Source organism: Oryctolagus cuniculus, chromosome 1 (genome assembly GCF_964237555.1).
Source record: "Oryctolagus cuniculus chromosome 1, mOryCun1.1, whole genome shotgun sequence".
Classification (NCBI taxonomy): domain Eukaryota; kingdom Metazoa; phylum Chordata; class Mammalia; order Lagomorpha; family Leporidae; genus Oryctolagus; species Oryctolagus cuniculus.
In genome coordinates this window covers 5022800-5045391 of record NC_091432.1, presented here as the reverse complement: position 1 = coordinate 5045391, position 22592 = coordinate 5022800, and the positions used below count along the sequence as shown (strand labels likewise).

General features: G+C 55.6%; 1 protein-coding gene across 6 annotated transcripts in view; it reads right to left on the bottom strand.

Moving 5' to 3' along the window:
* PC (pyruvate carboxylase) overlaps positions 1-22592 on the bottom strand; it is a 95815-nt gene that overhangs the window by 39344 nt on the left and 33879 nt on the right. Inside the window, exon 1 of one of the 6 annotated variants that reach the window (XM_070067929.1) lies at positions 20390-20412. The exons of 3 other annotated variants lie outside the window; for them this stretch is intronic. Coding sequence is in view for 2 of the 3 variants with exons in the window: in XM_070067902.1 (XP_069924003.1) it covers positions 9908-9922 (15 nt within the window). In the remaining variant the exon portion in view is untranslated. Of the gene's footprint in view, positions 1-9907; positions 10041-20154; positions 20305-20389; positions 20413-22592 lie in introns of those variants that run through there. 2 more of the 6 variants (XM_051830868.2, XM_070067902.1) reach the window with 2 other exon arrangements.

The window sequence follows — 22592 nt, the reverse complement described above, 5'->3', positions numbered from 1 at the left end:
GCGGCTCACTAGGCTAATCCTCCGCCTAGCGGCGCCGGCACACCGGGTTCTAGTCCCGGTCGGGGCGCCGGATTCTGTCCCGGTTGCCCCTCTTCCAGGCCAGCTCTCTGCTGTGGCCAGGGAGTGCAGTGGAGGATGGCCAAGTGCTTGGGCCCTGCACCCCATGGGAGACCAGGAAAAGCACCTGGCTCCTGGCTCCTGCCATCGGATCAGCGCGGTGCGCCGGCCGCAGCGCGCCGGCCGCAGCGGTCATTGGAGGGTGAACCAACGGCAAAGGAAGACCTTTCTCTCTGTCTCTCTCTCACTGTCCACTCTGCCTGTCAAAAAAAGAAAAAAAAAATTACACTTTGTCATAGGTACATACGTCTGGAAAACAGGACAGGGGCATCCCCTGAGGATCTCGGAGCGCACTGCCCAGGACAAGGGAGGCCGCCTGGACGACCAGCTCGTCACTGTTCCGTAAACTGGGTACAGGTAACTCGCTCCAGGAGCGCTGGAACCCAACTTCTGGCTCACTTAATTCTTGCCACAAGCCCTTGGGACGTCATCGGCACTCATTGTGTTAATAAGAAAGGGACACTCGGAAGGCCCCACAAGGATGAGCAGGCCCGTCCACCCCCACGCTCTGTTTTCTCACAAGAGTGCCTGGCTCACAGCATGAATGCTAAGATCTTGAACAAAATCCAAACAAAACTGAATTGGAATTAAAATTGTCTAGCAGAGATGGGGTAGAGTGTGCTGAGAGGCAGGCAGCGCCCCCACCCAGCCGGCACAGGCCAGGGCAGGTGGTCACAGAATAACTAGCAGATAAATATAACAAACACAGCGAAGTTTCCTTATTCAGTCAGTGTCTTTCAGCCTGCAGGGTCAGGTCTGTGTTAACAGCTTTCCTGAGATACACTTCATAGTTCACACACTTAAAATACAGTTCCATGTTTAGTGCAGTCACAGATAATACATATCCATCACCACCATCAACTTTTCTTTCAAAAATTTATTTATCTGAAAGGCAGAGAGAGACAGAGACAGAGATCTTCCACTCGCTGGTTCACTCCCCAAAGGCCTGAAACTGCCAGAGCTGGGCCAGGCTGAAACCAGGTGCCTAGAGCTGCATCTGGGCCTCCCACGTGGGCAGGTGGGGCCCAAGAACCTTCCAAGGTGCGCGTCCACGGGAAGCTGGACTTGCACCCAGGCATTCCAAATACACGCCTACAGTTTTAGGAGACTTCGCCTTCCCGCGGCCATCACCCTGCAGCCCCACAGCTGCTGCAGCCCCAACCCACCAATCTATCCGTCACGCACTTGCCTATTCTGGACATCTCCTCTAAATAGAATCATAAGTCACGTGGGTTTTGGGGACTGGCTTCTTTGACTTAGCACACTGATTTCAAGGTTCTTCCACAGTGTAGCATGTATGTCTCAGTGCTAATTAAAATCCCATCATGAGGCCGAAACTCTGGCATAGAGGGTAAAGCCATCGCCTACAGTGCCAGCATCCCATATGGGCGCTGGTTCAAGTCCCACTTCCAATCCAGCTCTCTGCTGTGGCCTGGGAAAGCAGTAGAAGATGGCCAAGCTCTCTGGGCCACCTGCACCTACGTGGGAGACCCAGAAGAAGCTCCAGGCTTCTGGATTTGGATCAGCCAAGCTCTAGCCGTTGTGGCCATTCGGGGAGTGAACCAGCAGATGGAAGACCTCTCTCCCTCTCTCTCTCTCTCTCTCTCTGCCTTTCAAATAAACAGATGAATCTTTAAAAAAAAAAAAAAAAAAAAAAAGACAGTGGGCCCTCCAAGGGGCCTCTGTGGAATCAACCAACATGGCTCACACATTTCCAGAAAGAGAACAACACTGCCTCAGTGCTGACGTGCAGCTGGGCCCGCGGAAGCTGCATCTGTACTGAACACACACCCCTTTTTCTTGTCATTGTTCCTTAAACAGCACCGCTGTTTACACACAGCATTCACACTACCTCGGGTATTACAAAGACTCTAGAGATGAGAGGGAGGGTGTGTGGGTTCTAAGTAAATACTGTGCCATTCTCTATCGGGGACTGGAGCATCCACGGGGGATCCCTGAACCAATTCCTCGTGGACACCAGGAGCGACTGCACAAGTGATTCCTGCACATTGATCTCGGCTCTGTATTCTCGCGAGCTCGGTTATTAGTTCTAATAGATTGTTAGTGGCTTCCCTGGGCTTTTCTATACAAGATCATGTCAGCTGCAAATAAAGCTACGTTTGCTTCCCCCTCTCCGCGCTGGATGCCTTTTAGTGCATACTTGTCCCCAACTCCCTGACGACGATGGTGCGAACGGTGACAGGTTTGCATCTGGAGACAGCAGCTGCTCCGACCACGGACGGCAGAGCTGTCATTGCCCACGTGCCCTCTGTGAACGGATGCTTCCACCCTGCCAGGGGAGGGCTCCTACACACCGCCCTGCGTCCCCTGGCTCTGCCCTGCTCTGTGCCCAGGGAAGCTGATCCCTTGGAAGGAGGCACCCGGGCTCCCCTGCTGGCCGACTTCTCACAGGTTCTGCCACGGGAGCCCTGGGCAGGAGACAACATCGGGCATCTTCCCTCCTCTGTGCCAGCTTTGGTGCCGCTGCGCGGCCTGGGTCTGCATCTTGGCTCCACAGGCTGTTCTGGCCTCCGCGGCTTCAACCCTCTCCAGTCTCAGGAGGGAGCACCTAGTGGTAGTAACGGCTTTCACCTGCGCCTAAGCCCTGGGTGCCTGGACTTCCCTTGCAGGGTGCCATGACTTGTCCTGGCTGGCTGACCTAGAGTCTCAGAAACAATGTGCAGCCCTCAACCTCCACTGGCCAGCGCCCACTGCTGCTCTGCTCGACCCACACCCAAACCACCCACACAAGAAGGCCCCGTGGAACCCAGCCCAGGGGGAAACTTGGATTCCTGAGCGAACTGACTACCAGAGTGGCCAATCCATGAGCCAAAGAGACAGCAAAGAGACAGTGAGAGACTTCAGTGGCGAAGTGCTTCAGTTCCTGGAAGAACACAGCAAGCGGCAACACCGATGGGACCTGACCTGACCTGGACGATGGTGGCTGCTGCTCTCTCCCTATTTTTTTTTTTTTTTTGACAGGCAGAGTTAGACAGAGAGAGACAGAGAGAAAGGTCTTCCTTTTCCGTTGGTTCACCCCCTAAATGGCCGCCACAGCTGGCACGCTGAGGCTGGCACACTGTGCCGATCCGAAGCCAGGAGCCAGGTGCTTCCTCCTGGTCTCCCATGGGGTGCAGGGCCCAAGCACTTGGGCCATCCTCCACTGCACTCCCGGGCCACAACAGAGAGCTGGACTGGAAGAGGAACAACTGGGACAGAATCCGGGGCCCCAACTGGGACTAGAACCCGAGGTGCCGGCGCCGCAGGCAGAGGACTAACCAAGTGAGCTGCAGCACCGGCCTCTCTCCCTATTTTTTTTTTTAATTTAAAGATTTATTTTCTCTCCCTATTCTTGACCCCCAGAAGAACACACCTCTGTGGATCCTTGCTCTAATCTTTCCTCCTATGCTTTGGAATCAAGCACAGCAACCAGGCCAGAGGCCGCCCTGAGACAGAGTTCTAGGCATCCACTCTTGCTGATTTTGTCATAACAGCCCAACGGCAAAGTGATCTCATTTGCATGAGCTCGCCACTGAGCGACAGCCGCTGCTTCATGTGCCTGTTACCTCATGGGCTCGTCAGACGCCGTGGACAGCAGGACAAGGGACAAGGATGGGACAAACAGCCTGCTCACAGCTCAAAGGTCAACACCACGCAGCCCCCCACCTGCCCATGATGCCAAGAGGTGCCTCGGTCACCGCCACTGCGGGCAGCCTGTCCAGCTCAGTCTCGCTCTGGCAGTTCCTCCTCGCACCATCCCTCGCCCCTGCCTGCCAACCTCCATGCCCCTCCTCGGCCATCCCTCTCGCCCTGGCCCTCCCGACCCTGTGATCACCGAGTGAGGGGACCTCTTCCTCCAGCTGCACCAGTGTCACACCTGTGTCCCTCCCTGCTCTGACCACGGCGCTCCCCTCTCGGGCCAGCTGCGAAACCACAGTCACATGGCCCATCCCATGGGAGCGGGGCCTGACATGGTACCAACTGAGTCCCCGGGGGGCTCTGGAACGCTGCAGAACTGACAAGTGAGTGCCACTCCCCCTTCCTGAGCCGCACGCCCTGGGAACAGGAGAGAAGCACCTGCCAGGAGCCAGCAACACAACCACGCAGGCCTCCTCTGGCCACCATCAGCAGGCAGTGTTTATCTGAATGTATCAATTTCTCCTCAAGGGTGACAGATGGGATGGCTGAAAGCACCAGAAGGGGTGTCGCGGCTGAGAACTTCAGAGCACAGGGGAAATGGTTCTGGGGTCCGAGGGAGCCCCAGGCCGGGGTCAGTCCACCTTCCCTGTCCGGCCCGCCCCAACCCGGAAGGGGAAAGGGCACCTCCTCAGCACCCTGCCCCCTTCTCCACTGGAAGGAAGAGGGCTCATCTGATAGCAGTCATTACAACAATAATAATTCATAATAGCTGTGAGTGCCAGGCCCCGGACCGGGCAACACCCCGCTCATTTCCCAACGCCTGTGAGGCCAGTGTCACTGCACCTGCCAGTTCTATTGGGCTGCGACTTAGAGCCATCATCACGTGGAACCAGATGATCCCAGCGCCCGGCGTTAATCCTCTCTCTGGCTGCTAACAGGCCCTGCCCAGTGGGCAGCACGGGCAGGCTCTTCCTCCACAGACAAGGTCAGGGCCCACCTCCTGCCCTCGGTCCCAGCATCGTGAGACCCTCACGGTTCTCCCCTGCACCACTCTCTGGCCCTGCTCAGGTGACTCACGGGCAGGGCCTCACTTGAGGGAATGACTTCAAGAAAACCGTCAGGAGCTGGAGATTTGGAAGGATTAAGGGAAAAGCCGTGGACCCCGCCCTCAGGAGACAGAAATTCTGATGAGAGGAAAAGGCGGACATGAATAGGGAAAACCATGACCAAGTGAGAGGCCGAGCTTGGCAGGAGACAGGGGCTGCGAAGCGGCAGGGGGTGGGGCTGGCAACACGAGGAGAGGCAGTAGTTTTGGATACAAGGACTCAGGTTCAAATGCTGGCTCTGCCACCACCCAGTTAGATGCCCTTGGGAAATTCACTCTACCCTATGGATCTGTTAGTCTATCTGTAGAATAGACGTGCCCACTCCCCGGCACAGGGAGCTGACAAAGAGGGGACACTTCAGAATGTCCCTCAGCTTCCTCGACTGTAAGCCATGCCACGTGTCCAGAGGAAGACGATCAGAGCACTATCGCCAATAACACACCTAAGGCACAGAGGATTATGTAAGACATGGCTTCTGACCTCAAGAAACCTACTATGTGGAGAGGAGACAAGACAGCCCGCTAGAAACATCGTGACCACGAAACCCCCAGCACGTGCAAAGGGCCAGCAAAGGGAGCGGAGCAGCAGCTGGGCTCTGTCCCCAGAAGGCCCCTCTCCCTCCTGAAGACAGGTGTCCCCTAGCGCCAGAGAAAAGTCTTAGACACTGAATCCCTCCCGGGGGCACTAGGGAGAAGTGGCAGCTTCCTCACCGACCATGGGACAAAGCAGCAGGAAATCTAACGGAAGCACAGTGTCCACATCCCCACCAGCCCCACCTGCAAGTGTGCACACAAGCACACGCGCACATACACACACACACGCAGTGTCTCCTCCTCCTTGAACTGTTATCCCTCGGCCAGGCGGCGAGTAGGGCCTGTTTGCCATTAAAGATAAAGAACCAGAGGCCATTGGGAGCCTTATCAATTTCTCCTCCCCTGAGCGGAGGGAAGGTTCTCTTCTGAGCAAACGGGAGATGTGCCCTCCCCGCGGTCTGAGCGGCGAGCCGCGCGCTTTCCCCCGCTGCTGCCTCAGAACCGCACATCCTGCTGATCCTAGCGCTCCACTTGCCCAGATTCCAACGGGAAAGCTGGGCCTTCCAGTTCCCCAGCTCTGGGACACTGGGATTGGTGCTGAGACCAAGCTGCCCCCGATGACTGGCACCACAGTCGCCGCCGCACAAATCCTGCGTGGTCCAAGCCCAGGGCAGAATCTGTTTTTTCAGTCCAGTGGAGTCCACCCATCCCTGACCGTAACTCTCCCATGAGAGACCATGAAAGATGACCCTGGAGTGTGACCTGGTGCAACTGCCCCTGGATTCCTGTCCTCTAAGGACCTGTTCCCAGAATCCCTCTGTTCTCTCCTTCCTGCAACACCAGCAGGCTGCCAAGTCCCTGAGGGAAGAGTGACGTGACATCCCATGTGCACCCCACCCAGGACGCTGCCTGGAGGCCACGAGTTACACTGGGGGAAGCGACGTCTCTGATCAGTGTAAGGTTTTAGGAGGGGTTCCAGCCTCCCTGGTTCCTGGGAATTAGTCCTCTTAGTGTGGCGGGGGGCTGCCGACCCCAGGGAGGCCTGGCTGCTCCTGAGGCCGGGATCCCCCAAGCTGGGCCCACGGCCCCTCCCTGTTCATACTGAGCTCCAGGTTAAGCCCCTGCCAATGCTTCCCACAGCTGCCCCTCCCTTGCAGCTCAGAGGAGAGGCGCTACTCAGGAGCCGATCTCCGGCTCGGCGTGGGCCAGGAGCAGACTGATGAAGGAAAGAAAACACACACCAGGTCACAGGCCAGCTGAGAGGGGGCGGCCAAAAGCCACTGCCCACAGGTTCTGGGGACGGAGGCCAAGACCAAAGGCTGGAAAGCTGGTTCAAGAGCTGGGCCCACGGCCCGAGGAGGGCAGAGGAGGAAGCCGGCTCGTGCTTGCCGGTGGAGGCCTTGCAGTGCCTCGGGCCGTCCACCTGGCACTGCAGGCTCACGGCCCCTTCTTCTCACAGGGCCAGGAGACTGGATCCCTCCTTATCTAGTGGTCAGTGTGAGCTGATGGCCGGCGTGAGGTCCATGAACCCCACCAGCTCCTCTCATTTACCGTGGAGTTATCCTCAAGCCCACTCCGGCCAGGAGCAGGCAGTCTCCATCGCCTGGCCCACCCCACCGTCGGGAAACAAACCCCCAGGCTGAGCTCTGGCGAGACTCCTGGGGGCAGCGCAGGGAGTCAGCTGCTGCTCTCTCCTCTGCTAATCCTCCTGCACTGAGGTTACTTAGTCCATGAAGGCCTGGCCTGGTCAGGGTGCTCCCCGCATGTGCACCCAACAGGGCCAAGGTCTCGGGTCAGACCAGGTCTGTGGGCGGGGCCTGGATAGCCCTGTGGCAGGGGAGCGCAGGGAGGGGGATGCGCATGTCCCTTCAGGCCCAGGATCCCGACTGCATGGGTCCTTTCCTTTCTGCCTCTTCTCCACCTTCCTCCAGAGCCGACAGGAAGAGGTGTCTGCCTCGTTTCCAGCCCCCCAGTGCAGGGGCTACCCACTCAGGGTACCAACAAAGAAGCAGTGGAGGGCACAGAAGGCGAGCCCAGAAGGGAACTCAGGCCAGAGGCTTTGGCCAGGAGTGCTGAGGTGAGAAACCACAGACACTCCGGCTGCCAGTGCCCCACCTTCTGGCTGGACCATCCTCATCTCCACCCCGGCATCAGGACAGGCACTGGGCACCACTGCCTCCCACACCCGCCTTGAGACTTGCCACGCGGCTGGCGTGCTGTGGGTGGCTGTGGAGGTGGAGGGAACTGTCCACCTCGGGTCTGCACACAGGCCTAGCCTCAGGCGGCAGCAAGACCAGCAGTGAAGCCCAAGAGGAAGGGCACAGCCGAGGAGACGTGACCACAAGCTGCTTTGTTAAGTTTTCCAAACACACCCTCAACCTCTGCACACCACCAGCAGAAGTCAGGACCAGGCTGTGTACCTCACAGAGCGGATAGCTGAGGCCTCGCGATGCCAGCGTGGGAAACAGGTTAGCCAGGTCCAGGTCTGAGAAGAACCTAGCACTGAATCGGCCTGGGGAAGGCACCAGCCCTGGGCAGGGCCCCCTGAGTGGGGAGTCAGCCTAAACCAGGAAGGATAGACATCCCTTTCCCAGGATGCTCTAGGACACTTGGGTTATGAGTAGTGACCTCCGGTCCTCAGAGGATGAACAGGGTACAGGGAACAGATGGCGTCACACAGAACTTGGCTTGGATCTTAACTCAGGTCTGCATGTGTGGCCTTGGGCAAATCACATAACCCCGAGTCTCGACTTCTCATTGTAAAATGGGGCTAACAGCACAGTCGGTGCAGTGTGGGGTAGGAGGACTCGATGCCATGAATCTGAGTTCCTATTCCCCTTGGCTCCCGATTCCTCCCACAAAAGCACGATCTTCCTCATGAGAGGGGTGGGCAGACCAGAAGGAGAAACGGACCCTGGCATTCTGCTGTTTCTCCAACTTGTGTTGTTTTCCCAATACTGAAAAACTCACAGGAGCGACGGGGTGAGGGGTCTGCAGCCTGGGACACACACCCTTCTCCTCCTTCTCCGGCACACACCAGCAGCCCAGCGGCACTGCGCGGTCTAGAACCTCCTCCCCACACCAGCAGCCCAGAGGCACTGCGCGGTCTAGAACCTTCTCCCCACACCAGCAGCCCAGAGGCACTGCGCGGTCTAGAACCTTCTCCCCACACCAGCAGCCCAGAGGCACTGCGCGGTCTAGAACCTTCTCCCCACACCAGCAGCCCAGTGGCACTGCGCGGTCTAGAACCTCCTCCCCACACCAGCAGCCCAGAGGCACTGCGCGGTCTAGAACCTTCTCCCCACACCAGCAGCCCAGAGGCACTGAGCGGTCTAGAACCTTCTCCCCACACCAGCAGCCCAGCGGCACTGCGCGGTCTAGAACCTTCTCCCCACACCAGCAGCCCAGCGGCACTGCGCGGTCTAGAACCTTCTCCCCACAGCTCCCAGCACCTGGGATAGGATCAAAGCAGCAGGCCAGCTGGCTCTGGAGTAGGAACGGTCCCAGGGAGCACAGAGGCCAGCGTTCCGAGAGGAGCAAGGTCCTGGCCTGGTCCTCCCCAGGGCAAGCAAGGGACCAGAAACACCTTCCAGTGGTGCCGATGCCGCTCTACGCAGGACACTTGCTGGAAGCCCACGTCCACTACCCTCCTGGCACTCGGAGACCCCACAGGAGATCAACAATTTTCTGTGGTGGGCACCTCACAAGCTTCCTCCTGCATTGGACCAGACAGAGGTCAGCACAGTCATGTGTGCTGTTCTGCCCAATGCAGCCAGCTGCACCTCTACCAGCACTGGAACCACAGCTGCCTGAAACAAGCTGCTGCCCTCCAGGAAGGTGCCAGACAGGCTAGATCTGTGTGGGAGGGTGGGGGCTAAGGAAGCAGGTGCGGCACCAGGCTGGAGGGGAGCAGGGGGTAGGGTGCCACGAGGAGACGCTCCAGAGAGTCAGTGGAGAGGGCAGAAGGGAGGGAGCACTGTAGCAGGGACACTGGCCAGTGCAGGCTCACAAACCATGCTGAGTGTGGCACAGCTGGAGCAGCAGGTGTGAGCACCAGGCTGGGGCGGGAGCCAAAGACCCAGAGCTCACTGCTCCAGAGAAGCACAGTGTGCTCCGTGCCTGTTTCAATTCAAATGGAAAACCCAGCATTAAAAAAAAAAAAAAAAGACTGTCTATACCATTGCAAAATGGCCTCAGGGTTGACAACTGCTACCACCACAGTCATCCTGCGATCTGAGAGGGGCCGACACCGGGGTCCCCCTGAACACCAAAATCCACGGGCGCTCAAGTCCCTTACAGAACTTGGCGTAGGATTTGCATGGAGCTACACACTTTCCCCTCCACGCTCTGAACCCTCTCTAGATGGCTCTTAATACTGACATGAGGCAGGGGCTGCGCACGCAGCTGTTGTGCCGCACTGCTCACGGGGATGACGAGAAAGTCTGCGGGCGCCGTGCAGGCACTCGCTGCTTGCTCTTCGCACCCCTGGGTCACAGGGGAGACTGTACTTACCGTTGTTTTCTTCATCTTAGGAAAACAGAAGCAGCAGGGGTAGCATCTGGCCCAGTTAAACGATGGCAAGGTTGCTCACTGCCGCCTGGTTAACGGGTTGCTCGCATGTCAAACAGCACATTAAGCCTGGTGGGGTGGGCAGAGCCAGACTGTCCATCCGGGATTCCCAGCACAGGACAGGTCAACCCGAGCTCAGCGGGAGCAGGCCACACGCCAGCAAGAGGCTGGCTCAGAGTCCATCCTGCACGAGCCCCCTCTAATGACCACGGCCCTCCATTCTCCTCCATCAGCCCACATCCCGCACAGAGGCCCTGGGGTTGCAGGAATCTATGGTGCAAAGCAGGCAGGTGGAATTTCTTCCACCTCCTGAGGAAGCCCACAAGGAACACCCACCGATAACAGGAAGGCTCTAAGGTGGGGGGGGACAGAGAGGATGACGGTCCCTAGCTGCAAGAATTCAGCCTGAGGATAGGGACGCAAGGCCTGCCTGGGGCAACTAGCTCCCCCTGCCCCAGAGCCGTCACCACAGGCAGCGCCAAGGGTACAGGATCACGCAGATTAAGGTTTCCAGGCCTCTACTTCTCCTTGTCACCCCAGAGAGCTGCAACAAGCCAGCCACTTTGCAATACCAGCCACAGGCCAGTGAGCAAATGCTCCGGCATTGATCCAGCCCCACCCGGTGCTGCCAGAGCCTCCCAGTTTCCCAGAAAGGGCCCTTCCCTTCCTTGTCCACACAACTCACCCACCCACCCCTGTCCAGCCCCGCAACTTGACCCTGGAGAGCTGTGCTGAACTGCAGCTGCAGCATGTCAGCCAATCCGGGACTGGGGAGGGACTTGGAGGATTTACATAACCGTCTGCACCTTGGTTTCCTGGTCTGTAAAATGCAGAACGCTCCCAGCCGCCTGGTAGGACTCAACGAGGAATGCACCAGAGATGCCCAGATGACCCAGGGGTCAGTCCTGGAGAGATCAGCCTCAGTGCCCGGTTCTTGTGTCACTCTGAGGCCACCAACTAAGACAGGAAGGGACCCAGCCACACACCCAGGGACGCTAGGAGAGTGTCGGCCCCAGAGGATAAGCCTGGAGTGGCAGCCGCTGTGAATGGGAAAACCCTGGTACCCCCCACCCCGCGACTGCTCCCCAGCACTGCAGTAGACGGGCGGGAGCATGACCACCACGCCTGGGGCACAGTGAACAAAGGAGAAACATAAAATACGCACCGCAGTCACTGCACTGCACGGGGCAAAGGAGGAAGCTGAACGCCACGAAGTTAAATCAGCAGAAAGTAACACAGCATCAAAGAGAATAAAAAGCTCAGGAACAGAGCTGACAAGAGAACCGTGAGATTTGAACACTGAATCCTAGAAAACAACAGTTCATAACAATGGGAAGCTACTGCATGGTCACAGATCAGAGCCTTATAACCTTAAGATGACAACATTCCCCAAACTCATCTGCTGATTAATGCAATCCCATCAAAAATGGCAGCTCCCTTTATACGCAGAAACTGACGATGATCCCAAAACTCACACGGAAATGCAAGAGCACCAGAGCAGCCAGAGGATCTTGGAAAAGAACAAAGGCGGGAGCCGGCCTGTGGAGCAGCGGGCTAAGCCTCCACCTGCAGCGCCGGCAGCCCATGTCCCAGCTGCTCCTCTGCCACTCCAGCTCTCTGCTTATGGCCTGGGAAAGCAGTGGAAGTTGGCCCAAGAGCTTGGGCCCCTGTGTGCATGTGGGAGACCTGGAGGAAGCTCCTGGCTCCTGGCTTTGGATTGGCCCAGCTCCAGCCGTTACAGCCATTTGGGAAGTGAACCAGCGGATGAAAGACCTTTCTCTCTGTCTCTCCCTCTGTAACACTGCCTCTCAAATAAACAAATACAAATCTTTTAAAAAATAAATAAAAGAACAAAGTTGGAGAACTCACACTTCCTGTTTGCAACACTGGCTAGCACAGTGGTGTGGGGCTGACACACAGACATGCAGACAGGGGGTACAACTGAGAGCCCAGACACCAGCCCTTGGGCTCACAGGACAACTCAACAGACGGCGCCAGAACAACTGGACACCCCATGGGAAAGCATGACCTTGCCCTCCTCCCCGCCTCTGCCCCCGGCTCCCCACCTTCTTCTTGCAGAAATGAACACACAAGAAATCAAAACCTAAATTTAAGGACTAAAACTTTAAAACTCTTAGAAGAAAACAAAAATCTTTGTGGCTTTAGGTTAGGTTAGGTCGGCGTTAGAAATGACACCGAAAGTACAAGAAATCAAAAGGAAAAGATGAATTGATTTCATAAAAATAAAAAGCTTATACTTGCATGAGAATCACAAAATGAAAAGATAATCTACAGAATGGGAAAAAGATTTTGCAAATCATATACCTGATAAGGATCTTGTATCCAGAAGAGACAAAGAACTTTCACAGTTCAACAAGAAAAAGACAATCCAATTTAAAAGCAAAGGGGAAAAAAACAAGCAAAGGATCTTTTTCTTTTTTAATTAATTATTTGAAAGGCAAAGAAAGATAGAGATCTCTCATTTGCTCCCCAAATGCCTGCAACAGCCACGGCTGGGTCAGGAACTCAGTCCAAGCTTCGCGAGTGGCAGGCACCCAAGTACTGCAGTTATTTTCTGCTATTTCTCAGGGTACACGTTAGTGGGAAGCCAGAATGGGAAGCAGAGCCAAGACGCAGCTCGACACTCTAATACGTCATGTAGACAGCCTAAATGGGGGTCTCAATGGCTATGCCGAATATTAGCCCTTAAGCAAAGGATCTTAGTAGGCTTTTCTCTAAGGAAAATATACAAATGGTCGATAAGCACGTGAAAAGATGTTCAATATCAAAGGCAGGGGTTGTGGTGCGACAGGTTAAGCCATGGCCTGGGACGCCTGCCTCCCATATCAAGTGCCAGTCTAGTCCTTAGTTCTCAGCTTCCCACCAGGTCCCTGCTAACGCATCTGGGAGGCAGTAGAGTTCCTGGCTCCTGGCTGCAGCCTGACCCAGCACCAGCTGTAGCAACCATTTAGAAAGTGAACTGGTGGATGGAAGATCTCACTCTACTTTTTTTTTTTCTCCCTCTCAGCATTTAAATAAAAAATCTCGGGGGCCAGTGCTGTGGCACAGCGGTTAAGAGGCCACCTGCAGTGCCGGCATCCCCTATGGGCACCGGTTCCAGTCCTTGTTGCTCCACTTCCAATCCAGCTCCCTGCTAATATGCCTGGGAAAGCAGACAAGGAAGACCCAAAGCTTGGGTCCCTGCAGCCACGTGGGAGACCCGGGAGCTCCTGGCTATGGCCTGGCCTGGCCCAGCCCCAGCCGTTGTGGCCATTTGGGGAGTGAACCAGCAGATGGAAGATCTCTCTGTCTCTCCTCTAACTCCGCCTTTCAAATAAATAAATAAATCTTTTTAAAAATAAGTAAATATTTTAGTCTTCAGAAAAATTTTCAATATCATTAGCCATTGGGAAATGTACATTGAAACCACAATGAGGTACTACTTCATTGCATAAGAGTGCGATAATCAAAAAGCAAGCAATGGGGCCGGCGCTGTGGCGCAGTGGGATAAAGCCCTGGCCTGAAGCGCCGTCATTCCATATGGACGCCAGATCTAGTCCCAGCTGCTCCTCTTCTGATCCTGCTCTCTGCTGTGGCCTGGGAGAGTAGAGGATAGCCCAGGTCCTTGGGCCCCTGCACCCACGTGGGAGACCCGGAGGAGACTCCTGGCTCCTGGCTTCAGATCGGTGCAGCTCCGGCCATTGAGGCCATCTGGGGAGTGAACCAGCGGATGGAGGACCTCTCTCTCTGTTTCTACTCCTCTCTGTAACTCTTTCAAATAAATAAAATAAATCTTAAAAAAAAAAAAAGCAATGGCAAATATTGGTAAAAATGTGGGGAAATTGGAATCCTCATGTAATGTGTGGAAAAATAAAATTGGGCAGTCATTTTGGGAAACAGCCTGGCAGTTCTACATGTGAACCAGCAATTCAACTCCTATAAATAAATGTATATACACACAACAACCACAAACATAGAAACGTACGAATCCATAAAAATGAGCACACAAGGGACCAGTGCTGTGGGGCGGCGATGTAGTGGGTTAAGCTGCCACTGCAACTTTAACTTCCCATCCTGGAGGGCTGGTTCAAGTCCCAGCTGCTCCACTCCTGATCCAGCTTCCTGCTAATGTGCCTGGGAAGGCAGTGGATGATGGCCCAAGCGTTTGGGCCCCTGTCATCCATGTGAGACCAGGATGGAGTTCTTGGCTCCTGGCTGTGGCCTGGCCCAGACTTGGCTGTCACAGCTATTTGGGGAGTGAACCAGTGAATAAAAGATCTGTCTAATGGGGGCTGGTGTGTGGTACAGCATGTTAAGCCACCACCTGCAATGCCAGCATCCCTTATGGGCAACAGTTCCAGTCCTGGCCACTCCACTTCCAATCCATTTCCCTGCTAATGCACCTGGGAAAGCAACAAAGATGACCCAAGCATTTGGTCTCTTGCCACCAGGTGGGAGACCCAGACATAGCTCCAGACTCCTAGCTTCAGTATGGCCCAGCCATTTGGGGTATGCAGCCATTTGGGGAATGAACTAGCAAATAGAAACTCTGTCTCTCCCTCTCTCTCTCTCTGTAACTCTGCCTTTCAAATAAAATAGATATTTTTTAAAAAAATCTCTTTCTCCCCTTTTCCCTCTCTCCCCTGCCTTTTACATAAATAAATTTGTCAGAAAATACATAGGCGAAAGAAGTCAAACACAAAATCCACTCGATTTAGGATTCTGGATGCATGAGATGTTCCAACTCGCGAATCTATAGACAGAGAGCAGATTAGTGGTTGCCGAGGGCCGGGCAGTGGGAGGAATGGGAAGTGACTGCTAATGGGCACAGGGTTTCCTTCTTGGGTGATAAGAATGTTCTGGAATTAGATAATTCAGATGGCTGCACAGCATTGTGAATATACTAAAAACTACTAAATTATTCACTTTTAAAGGAGCAAATGTTAGAGTATATGAATTTCATCTCTACAAAGCTACCATAAAATAAATTTCAAAAAGTGATACATGTTCAAGCTTCTTGAAAAATTAAAATCCTTGTAGGAAAAAAAATGTGTTGCTTGTGCTTTTCAGTCATCAAGAAGACGAGTCTGATCCTGGACCTCCGAGAACCTTCTGGTAGGGAAAGGGCGCTTTCTGCAGGTAAAGTAAATGCAGGGCTGGGTCACCCTGGGATGTGGGGCCTCATCCATCCTGACTGATCAATTTAAAAATAACAGAGACAGGAGTCGGCGCTGTGGCATAAGGGGTAAAGCCTCCGCCTGCAGTGCCGGCATCCCATTCGGTACTGGTTCTAGTCTCGGCTGCTCCACTTCTGATCCAGCTCTCTGCTGTGGTCTGGGAAAGCAGTGGAGGATGGCCCAACTGCTTGGATCCCTGCACCTGCATGGGAGACCCAGAGGAAGCTCCTGGCTTTGGATTGATCTGCTCCGGCGACTGCGGCCATTTGGGGAGTGAACCAGCAGAAGGAAGACCTCTCGACCTCTCTCTCTGCCTCTTCCTCTCTGTAACTCTGCTTTTCAAATAATAAATAAATCCTTTTTTAAAAATAACAAAGACAGCATTTGGTGCATCCATTAGGATGCCACTTGGGACACCTGGGGTTTGAGTCCAAGCTGTGTTTCTGACTCCAGCTCCCTGTTAATGTGCATTCTGGGAGGCAGCAGGTGACAGCTCAGGTACTTGGGTCCCTGTCACCCATGTAGGAGACCCAGATGGAGCTCCTGGCTCCTGCATTCAGCCTGGTGCAGCTCCGGCAGTTGCAGGCATTTGGGGAGTGAACTAGCAGATAATCTTTCTCTGTCTCTCTCTGTCTCTGCCTTTCAAACAAATTTAAAAAAAATTTTTTTAAGAAATAAAAGTAGTAATAATAAACACAATGTGGGTCAACAAAACATTTTATAAGACCTAGCTATGTTTTAAATTAAAAAAAAAAACTTATTTATTTGAAAGTCAGAGTTACACAGAGATAGAAGGAGAGAGGTTTTCCATCCGCTGGTTCACTCCCCAGATGGCCGCAACGGCCAGAACTGTGCCAATCTGAATCCAGGAGCTTCTTCCAGGTCTCCCATGCGGGTGTAGGAGCCCAAGGACTTGGGCCATCATGTACTGCTTTCCCAGGCCACAGCAGAGAGCTGGATTGGAAGTGGAGCAGCTGGGATACTAACCGGCACCCATATGGGATGCTGGCACTGGAGGTGGCAGCTTTACCCGCTACGCCACAGCACCAGCCCCTTAAATTTTTATTCATTGATTTTACCTGAAAGGCAGAGAGACAAAGATCTCCCTTTTGTTGGTTTTCTCCCCAAATGTCTCCAACAGCTGCAGCTGGGCCAGGCCAAAGCCAGGAGCTGGGAGCTCAATCCAGATCTCCCAGGTGAGTAGCAAGGACACAACTGATTGAGAGATCACCGGCTTCCTCCCAGGAAACTGGAATCCAGAGCAGAGCCAGGATTTAAACCCGGGCACTCCCGTGTGGGATGCAGGCATCCTCAGTGGTGACTTAACCGTGACACCTTCAAGTGCCTGCCCCCAGAGCCAGGTTTTTTAAAAACTAAGTGAGGTTTACTTTTTTGTAAATCTCTTTACATTTTGCAAATCAGCCAAATAGAAGACAGTGGGGTTCTCATATTTTAGCTGCTGTGTTCAGTCTACTGTGATACGTCGTGTTGTTTATGAGAAAATCTGGACTCATCTAGACATGTACTTGCAAAAGGCAGAAATATTTAATAGGATTCTCAGTTGTGGATGCCATTCTTTGACAACACACCAAAACTCAGCTAGTAGTCATTAATTGTGACATGGAATCTGAGATGCTAAGAACTTGTCCTACTCTGTGATATTAAAACCCACTGGCTGGGCAGGTGTTTGGCTTGGCAGTTAAGACTCTGCTTGGGGGCCGGTGCTGTGGTGTAGTAGGTTAAGCCTCTGCCTGCGGTGCAGCATCCCATATGGGCTCCAGTTCATGTCCCGGCTGCTCTTCTTCCAATCCAGCCCCCTGCTGATGGCCTGGGAGAGCAGTGGAGGATGGCCCAAGTGCTTGGGCCTCTGCACCCACGTGGGAGACCCGGAGGAAGCTCCTGCCTCCTGGCTTCGGATTGGCCCAACTCTGGCAGTTGTGGCCATTTGGGGATTGAATCAGCACACGGAAGGCCTCTCTCACTTTCTCTGCCTCTCCTCTCTCTAATTCTACCTTGTAAAGAAATTAAAAAAAAAAAAAAAAAAAAGGCTGTGCTCAGGACGGCCACATCCCATGAGCGTGCCTGGGTTCAAGCTTCGATGCCAGTGCCGACTCTGGGAGGCAGCATGTATGCCTGAGATGCTTGGGTCCCTGCTGCACACGTACAAGACCGGAACTGAGTTCCCAGCTCCTGCCTTGGCCTGGCACAGCCCTGGCTGTCGTGTGGGTTTGGGGAGTGAACCAGCAGATGGGAGCTCTCTCTTTCTACCTCTCAAATTTTTTAAGAGATTTTATTTATTTATTTACTATATGCAGAGGCGACAGCCACTGCGGTGTGGTGCTACCCATGTTAGTCCACAGGTGGTAAGAACAAGGAAGCCAGCGTAGAGCTGACACAATGAAGTGTTTTCATCACCTCATCAAGGCCACTCTTGAATGAAGCTGGCTCTTCTGAGCCGTGCAAGGGGAGGGCCCTGGGCCGCACGCAGTGGGGCCACTACCCTGATTCTTGTAGACACTGGCCTCCTGCCATCACTGCTTTGTACCACTGCAAATGACAAGGAACCTGTCAGTGTTGTCACGAAGGTCACCTTGATCCCCGGACCCCCTAGCGTGGGTCTTAAGGGCTTGCAAGGGCCTAGGGACCCCAGGTTGAGAACCACTGGTCCAGGGCAGTGTGCCTGCCGTGCTGCAGAGGTGCACAGTGAGCGAGGTGAGGGGCGGGAGGTGAGCCTTGTGACCCCGTGGGGCAAGGCTGGCCTCAGCGCTCTGCTTGACTGACAGCCTTAAAGGGCGTGGGAGCTCACGCTCAGTGGTTGCTTCCTGAGCTTCCAAACCTAACACAGGCTCTGCCCTTGTCCCCCAGCCCCACACCACTCTTCTGTTCCTTTGACCTCAACTCCAATAGACACCTCTAATTCTCCAGCTCATTTTCCTGCTTCCACACTGGAGAGGGCCACGGGGCAGGCGTGCGTGGCTTGGGAAGAGGGGGCACAGACTATCACCTCCCACTCTGCCCAGCCTCAGGCCACCCTGGGGCAGGGTGAGCAGCCTTCTCACCAGTTCCTACCCCCACTGCCTGCCTGCCAACTCACAGGCGGCCTGGATCCCTGCCACCCAGCCCCTTGGTCAATGGCATCAAAGGGGTTTCCCCTTCCCCTGGTAGCTTAGGTCTCTTGGTGGGGAAGGAGCCTTCTGACAGCTGCACAGTTACTGCCCCAGCAGCAAACAACGCAAGGCCCCAGCTGGCTCAAAGCACCCTGCCAGGAGATTCCGTGCAGCACCGTGCCGGCTGGTGGGAACGGATTTCTCACGGGACAGGAAACTCAGAACTGCGGCAGGCAGCGGGGGCAGCAGCAGCAGCAGCAAATGCAGAAAACAAAGTGCCATTCAGGCCTGGGGACAGACAATGGGCCCTTATCCTCTCCTCTGCTCGGGCCCAGAGCTGTTAGGCAAAGCTGGGGGCCTGATGGGTAGGGCTGCCCCAGCATGTGTGGGGCCCCAGGCAAATTTTTAGGGGGATTTGTGTATACAAAAACACTTGAGTTACTCAAAATCATTACACGGGCCCCAGTCCAACAGCCAGATCTCATTGGATCCCTCCAAACAAACTCCGTGGCCACCTCCTGCACGTGAGCAGACACACAACCCCAAGACAACTCCAGAGGACGCCTGGCTGTCCCCACACAGGGCACGGGGTGGCAGGGGTCCAGTCGGGGTTTGGAACACTCAGCTACAACTGCAGCGGAGGCCCCAGCCAGTCCCAGGCCCTGCAGCAGTTCTTGGAAAATCGGAGGATGAGTGTGGTGAGTTGGTATCAAGGGCCACGTGGGCCATGCAGCAGCCTCCTCAGTGTTAGGAAGGTGAAGGTTGACCCTCAAAGAGGAAACCTACTGACGCAAAGCCCAGGCCCCCCTGTTCCCCACTCCCCGCGGCTATCAGCCGGCAACCCCAGCACCTCAGGACCTGCCTCTCCCTGAGCTCCTGTGGGCAACAGGGGGAGCCTGGAAGAAGGCAATCTAAGGGCTCTCGGCAAACGCTCGACAAACACGGGGCAAGGACGAGCCCCAGACAACCCGACAACCCACTGCCAGGCAAGGGAGCTTCTCATTCAACCTCAAACAGGCCCTGTCACTTCAGGGCGCTTCCGCCACCACCTCCAATGACAACCCTCCCCACCCCGGGCAGGTTAACAGAAGCCTCCCTCAAGGCCCTGGGCACACCAAGGAAGGAAAGGGGCTCGTCAGGTCCAGGGGCAGCGCCCGCAGCCAGACCCCAGCCGGAGGAAAGGAGAAGCCTGCCCGGGCACCTTCTGAAACCTGCCTAAGGTTCCCTGTGTTCTGCCAAGATCCACACCCAGCCACAGCCCGCTGTGCGAGGCAGATAACTGGGCAGGGGTGGGAGGCTCCCTGGTCGGGCCAGCAGGGTCCGGGCACATTCATTACTGCCCCGCCCACCCCCCTTTTCCTTCGCAGCACCAGCTGTGTTAACTGAGCTGGCCCTCTGCCTGTCTCCACTAGTGGCAGAAGGCAGGCGGGCCTGCTGCATTTCCAGCAGGTAGCACGGCCCAGAGCAGTCACAGAGCAAACGCAAGGCTCTCCCCCAGCCATGCAGTGGCCACCTGAAGCTACGGGCCAGCCACTGACCACTCCAGGCCTGACAACCATGAGACCCAGGGCCCCAGGGCTTCAGCTCCACCCCTTGGTGGCAGCTACTGGACGAGGAGCCAGAGGTGTCAAGAGACCTGGCGGGGAGGCAGGCGAGATCCCGAGACTTGCACAACATATCCTAAAGTCTCGCGCGGATGCCACAGTGGGGGAAGCCTGGCCCTGGTTCTGTCTCCCTTCTTTCTTGGTCCCTCCCAAGCACCAGCCCAGCCGGCACTGTCCAACTCTTGGAGCTGAGTCCCCCACTCCCCACGCTGTCTCAGTCTCCCTTCATGCCCTCCACCCCGTCAGCTCCGGTCCTGCCTCCTCCTCACCCCCACCCCCCCACCCTAGACAAGCACACCAACCCGCATTCCTTCAGCTCCAAGTCGGCTGGAACTCGGCCTACTGCTGGTGGGGCTTGGCAAGAGCGCGGGACCTTTGCACAGGGGCCCGCTTGCTTCCCCCACTCTCCTGCCAATTCCAACTGGGGGAACAGCTGTGGAACCAAGGAGCCTGCGGGGAGAAAACACCTCCCGCAAGCCTCCTGCGAAACCACACCCTCGGGAACCTTCGCTCTGCTGACGGGAGACGACGCCTCACCTTTTCCGACCTGGGAGGAAGGAGCTCACGGATGGAGAACTGATTAGCTAAGAAAAGAGGCCAAGCCTGAAACTGCAGAACTGAGCGCCAAGGAAAGCTGGCACCAGGCCCAGAAGGGCTGCTCCTGTTTCGCGGGCGGGCATGTGCTGTCCTCCGCTCCGCCTTAGCTAGACGTGTCGCTCAGAATATCTAACACCCGGACCAATGCAGGGCGCCGCCCTGGTGGACAGGAGCAGTTCCCAGCGAGGGGAGAAGGTCTGGAAGACTTGGCATTCCGCGCCCTGACAGACTGGTCTGGCCTGTCATTCTGGGAGGGCAGCGCTGAGTCCAGGGCAGGCTGGGAGATGGGCCTCTGAGGGCTGCCCAGAGCCTGGGGTGGGCCACAGGGGTCTCCAGGAAGGGGACGAACTGGAGGCTGTCAGCTGCCCTGCCCCGAGGCAGGACCTTGGTGGCACACACCTCCCCACCCCCTCAGAGGCAAATGCTCAAGCCCCTGCCCCACAGCAGCCCGGGGCTCCATGAGGTGATGCAGACAGCAAATGCAGCCCTCTCTCCGAGCGCCAGGTGACTGGAGATCCTCCTCCTGCAGCTCCGTAAAGGGAGGGGACACCCCCGAGTCGGAGTCCACAGGCACCGACTGCGCTATGCACATTCCACTTCTCACACTCCTATCGGAGGCGTGTGCGCAGCTGAGATGGGAGGGGAGGTGGGAGGCAGAAAAGGGAACAAAAGGCTTCCCGGCTCCTCAGCCAGCTGAGTGTGTGTGGGCGCCAGATGTTCTCACTGTGGCCTCCACGGGGAGCCCAGCCAAGCGCAGAAGGCCCAGGAGGAGGGGACAGACGCTGACTTCTGAGCAGAGTTCCTCCGGCAGGGCAGCCCGGAGAGGCCTAGCTAGACCAGGGCCAAGAAGCCTCCGCGTCCAAGTAAGAGAGACGGTTCTGGGGAGTCCTTGAGGAAGACTCAGCATCCGGGCACCGTGGGCCGGGGTGGACAGCCTCAGGCCATCTCCTGGTCTCTACAGCTGAATGAATTCAGGAGCACTTTGCAGAGCTCTGAGTGGGTCCATGTTCTGCTGCCAGGGACCCTCCCGGGACTGCCAGGAGCTCGGCATGCTGGGAAGGCAGAAGCACTGGCTGGCAGGAGGGCTGGGCTCAGGGTGCTGTAGGCAGGCACACAGGATAAAATCGACCAGGCTGCTGAGCTGCAAGACCACGCCTTCACCGTGCCCTTGCGTGACCTCATGCCCCTACCTGGCCGCACCTGTGTGCCCACCTGCCAATCAGGCCAATTAACCACTCCCCTTTGGAAGTGGAGTAAAGGCCTAGGACACAGTGGGCCCAGCCCTTTTTGGCCTTTTGCCTTTTTTGCCATTGCGGGCCCTAGCGGCCCCGTGCCTTCGGGCACCGCCCTGTGCTTCCTGGCCTGCACGCTCCTCCACGCAGCTGGCTCCTGGAGCTCAGCACGAACCCAGATTTCCCTCTTTCTTAGGTAGGCCCTCACTCTCGTATGCATTTCTCTCACTAAAGAAGAAGCTTAAAACTTATCATGCTGCCTCATTCATTTGTGCCAGTGTTCAGAATTCCTCTCTGAATTCGTGGCAAGAACCCCCAAGGCTTATTAATATTCCAAATTTATTAATCAGTACCTGGTAACAAGGGTGCTGACAACAGAATGGGCTCCAGGCCAGAGGCAGTGAATGGACAAGACCTGAGGACCTGTGCTCGGATCAGCAAACACATCCCAAGGAGGGGAGGGCGCCTGCACGCCCCAGCCCTGAGAAGAGGAGGGGCCAGGCCAGGGACCCCTTTGTATGAGGTCAAAGCTAAAATCTAGGCCTTGAAGTAACACCTTGACAGCAGGGGCTCCATTTTGGAGCACTTGAGACTCCATCTTGAGGAAGCACCCTCCAACACACACCATGAGACTCTGGTCTGAAACTAGGATCTAGAACACTCAGACAACAACAGTCCACTACATCACACCTGGCAGAGCACAGAAACCCCCTAGCACGACTGCTCGAGTCTGGGAGGGAGAGGCTGCACCTGGGTTAATGATAGAACTGTAATCTGTGTCCTACACATGATTTCAGCCAATACCTGGATTCATGTCAAAATTGTAATTGAGAGGCCGGCACTGTGGCGTAATGGTAAAGCCACCACCTGCAGTGCCCTCATCCCATATGGGTACCGGTTCATATCCCGGC